Source organism: Cavia porcellus, unplaced genomic scaffold, assembly GCF_034190915.1.
Source record: "Cavia porcellus strain 051 isolate PalLab524CR breed Dunkin Hartley unplaced genomic scaffold, mCavPor4.1 scaffold_21, whole genome shotgun sequence".
NCBI lineage: Eukaryota > Metazoa > Chordata > Mammalia > Rodentia > Caviidae > Cavia > Cavia porcellus.
Window position 1 is genome coordinate 5,580,014 of NW_026947504.1, and position 4,380 is coordinate 5,584,393.

A 4,380-nucleotide genomic window follows, 5' to 3' on the forward strand; every position below is an offset into this window, starting at 1 on the left:
GAGTTCACTCAAGATTAACTTCTAAATCAAAATTAGCAGTTGAAGCACACTTTCTGGTCCACTGTCTGGACCAGATAAGCAGAGTAAACTCAGATGACTGGTCTGCTACCTGGAAACAGACTCAGCATACACTACACAAACTGCTCATACTAGCTGGACGCAGACTCAACTTGTGTTTTTATCCCATGGCACTAAATTTTCTAACCTAAACAGATACAGTGCATTACCAACGTATACTAGTTCAATCTCTTACCAAGCCATAGGCCAAATTACACATGCAATCTTTCAAGCTTAACTAATTGAGAAAGGCAAGAGCCACTTTTCAGGCCTGGGAACCACAAATTACAGCCACTTTTTCTGATCTAGTGAATGGCTCCGAACAGAGCCTTTCAGGCAACAACAGGATGCTGTGGATGCCCTTGGGACCTAGGCCCGCTCCCTGCGGATTCAGCATGCAAGCTGGATGTCCTTGGGCATGATGGTGACCCGCCTGGCGTGGATAGCACACAGGTTGGTGTCCTCAAAGAGCCCCACCCGGTAGGACTTGCAGGCCTGCAGTGCCATCACTGCAGAGCTCTGGAAGTGAAAATCAGTCTTGAAGTCCTGAGCAACCTCAGGTACCAGGCGCTGGCCTGGGAGCTTGCGGATCAGCAGCTCAGTGGATTTCTGAGAGCGGCGAATCTCACATGGTGCCACGGTGCCAGGTCGGTAGTGATTCGGCGTCTTTACACCCCCTGTGGCTAGTGCAGTCTTACAAGCTACCTTGGTAGCTAGTTGCTTGCGTGGAGCCTTGCTACCTGTTGACTTGTGTGCAGTCTGCTTTGTCCGAGCCACATGGCTACTTCAGCCTACAACATCAATCACCTTTATAGAGCCTACCATGTTCTCATTGGCCAGCCCCATATGGTGTGATTGCAGGCAACATTCTGATTGGCTAGTGGGGTGCTCCTGACTGCAGTCTACAGTTTATATTCACTCCTGACTTCCCAGCTGTCTGGTGTGTGTGTGTGTGTGTGTGTGTGTGTGTGTGTGTGTGTGTGTGTATGGGGGATTGGTTGAGGCAGTGGATATGCTCTTTCTTCTTTCAAGTGCTGTCTTCCTCTCACCTCCACCCCCATCACTGGCTAAGGCAGAAAGAGCCTTCTAGAACCCAGAACTCCGCATGTCATGTTGACAAGATGACAGTGTTGCGTTTTCCTGAGCTCTAGGTTCCTGGATAAAACTATGAAGGAATCCTCATTTTTATATGGCTCAGAGGAGAGACAAACAATAAATCAGGAACAACTAAAAATAAAAAAGAATACCTGACTCCAAGCTCTTTATGCATGTATGAAATTATCACTCACAAAATAGAAATGGCATTTTGTCATTTCCTCTACAGATACCTGCCTCTGTCTCTTCAATTTTGTCAAAAATACCAACTTTTAAGAGCAACACTTTTTGGAGTGTAGTTGAATCTGTGTCTAGAATGCAAACAAAGCAAAAACAAAATCCAGAAACTGATTTCAGAAAGAAAAAAATGCTTTTAAAAATTTTCAGGACATTCTAAGTTTTAAAGGGTCTCTCCAGCCACAGTATAATCCTCTGAGCATCAGACTACAATAATTAGGGTTAGAATACATTTAGTTGCTGGGCAATAGGGCACACACCTGTGACCCCAGCACTGGGGGAGGCTGAGGCAAAAGGATTGCTGTGAGTTGAAGGCCAACCTGGACTACAAAACGAGTTCAAGTCCAGACTGAGCTACATGGTGAGACCCTGTCTCAAAGAGACTAAATAAATAAATATAATGTAGGGAGCGGTATGACAGCCCCATTGCTGCCTCCCCACCTCTCTCTCCTATGGACACATAATGTGCCTGCCTACATTACCCATAATCCTCTCCTGCTTACGTCACATATCCGGATGTGACGATGACCTATCAGAAACCACCCCATAGCCTCTTCCTGTCCCACCTGCCCGCCCTTGGCCCATAAAAGCTGCAACCACTTCCTGAATAAACGAGACTTGATTGGACTCCTCAACTTGTCTCAATCTCTCTTTGTCTCCCACCCTGTTCTATTCATCCCCATTCCCCCTCCAGGTACACCCCACGGATTGATCCGCGGGCCAGATCAATATAAAACTAAGGAAAGAATACATTTAGTTTGTGAAGAGTTAACATACACAAATCATAAAAATATAGAAACTGTGCTTCATTTTTATTAGTTTGATGACTTTAACTGAATCTCTCTAAGAAGTTTAGACACAGAAGTGTTCGTGAATGTGTCAGAGCAGGAGAGGGGAAGCAGAGACCCTAGGCACATGCAACTGAGGGGAGGTCAGGTTAGTTAGCTTTCCATCTGTGGGACCAAACACGTGAAACAAGCAATTTAAAGGAGGAAAGGATTACTTCAGCTCATGGTTTCAGTCCACAGTCAGCTGGCTTCATTGCTGTAGGCCTGTGCCAAGGCGAAAGAACCCAGAAGAAGAAAGCAGTTGGCCTTGTGGCAGCCAGGGAGCATAGAAAGTGAGAGGGGACAGGATGAGACACAGGCCCCAAGACCACACTGCCCCCTTTTACTAAACTCCATCCCTTAATTTTCCATTACACCCTAATAATGCCAGCAAATTATGATCTCAATGTGGAGTAATCCACAGATAAAGTTACAACCCTCATTGTCCAGTCATCTTTGGAAAGCCCCACCTCTGAATGTGAGACTTTTGGTGACATATTAGATCTAAGTTGAAAAACCAGAGCAAAATAATGTACTTAGGAAGGGAATGAAGGGCGGGTCAGGTGTTTCTGGGTATCCAGAGCAAGGGGCCTACAGGCTTTCCAGTAGTGTGGACCTGGGAACCCAGGGTCCTGAATCTGACTGCTGTTTAGCATGGCTTTTTGACAGGAGGAAAGGGCTTCATTTCTAGGGAGAACAAACTTTAGCCCTCATGCCTGGGGTATATGTGACCCTAACATAAAATCTCTGAAATCAGGGGACTTCTGGAATCAGAGCTTGGTGCGGAGAGGAGATGGTATGGGGTACATGGGATGCTTATGGAGCCCCCGACAGTTGTCAGCATCTGAAGCTGAGGGAAATATGATGACAGCAGGATGCCTTATGGTCTCTAGTAAGCAGAAGGCATCCTGTCCTGTCTCTTGTGAGCGCGCGGCCAGCATGTCTCCCATACCGCCTAACTCTGCTGCCTCAGCACTCCATGAGTTTGGCCTGGTCCTTTGTTGGGAGGCCTGGCTGACCCTCTTTATCAGAGTGTGCACTCTTCAGCTGCTACTCAAGCTGGAGCCCTTCCTGTTTTCCCTTACTTTCTTTCTTTCTTTCTTTCTTTCTTTTTTTTTTTTTTTTTTTTTTTTTTGTCTTTTTTCGTTTTTATCGATTCCAGGGATCGAACTCACGACTGCCTGCTTGCAAGGCAGGCACTTATGCCGCTGAGCTAAATCCTCAGCCCCAACACTGCTAACACTTTTCACACTGTGTTGACAAAGTGGTAGGGAGATGGGAAGTCTTTCCTTATTCCTAGTCATTGAGCACAAACATACAGAAAAGAAACTCTTCAGGAAGGCCAGGCTGACTATGAGCATCAGGGCATCTGGGATGCATGTGCAAAATGGGAATGCTAGTGAGCTTAGCACAGTCCACACTGATTTCTCTGCAGAATTGCTATCACCTAAAGTGACACGTTCATTTAGAGTTTAAGGGATCCCAGAAACTAAGAGGAGGTGGGCGGTCCATTGTACAAAAATTGGGAGATCTTTTTAAACATCTGAATGACACTACCCTTAAGCCTGTAACCACCATTCTCCTCTCAGGTTCCTATGAATTTGACTTTTTTACGTTCCAAGGATGACTCAGTGGGAGAGTCTATAGAAATAGATCATGTAATATTTATCTTTCTGTGATTGGCTTATCCCACTTAGCATGTCCTCCTGATTCATCCACATCATCAGCAAATGACAGGATTTTCTTCCTTTTATGACTGAATTCTATCATGTACAGTTGGCCCTCACATTTGTAGATTTAAATAACCTAGAATCAAAATTTTTGAAAAACTTTGTAGTGAAAATGTATAGAGATGTTTCTTGTCACGATTTCCTAAACAATATAGATACCAACTATTTACATTGCACTTACAGTGTATTATGCATTAGGAGTCATTTCAAGATGATTTAAACTATGTTGGAGAATGTTCATAGGGTATATCCATACAGTGTGACATTTAGTGTAAGAGACCCAGCACCCATGGATTTTGAATTTGAAGAAGGTCTTGAAATATCCTCTGTGAAGGACAATGTATAGGTTCATTCATGTTGACACAAATGGTAGAATATCCTTTTTAAATGCCTTATCTAGATGTATTTTCTTTATCTACTTGTACCTTGAAGGA

The 4,380-nt window shown here is 44.5% G+C and overlaps 1 protein-coding gene across 1 annotated transcript; it reads right to left on the minus strand.

Annotated features, from left to right (window-relative positions):
- Positions 1 to 426: 426 nt before the first annotated feature.
- Positions 427 to 3,166, minus strand: H3-4 (H3.4 histone, cluster member). Its single transcript, XM_023560504.1, is given in 2 exon segments — positions 427 to 838; positions 3,096 to 3,166. Coding segments are annotated over 2 exon segments (483 nt in total).
- Between the last annotated feature and the right edge of the window lie 1,214 nt (positions 3,167 to 4,380).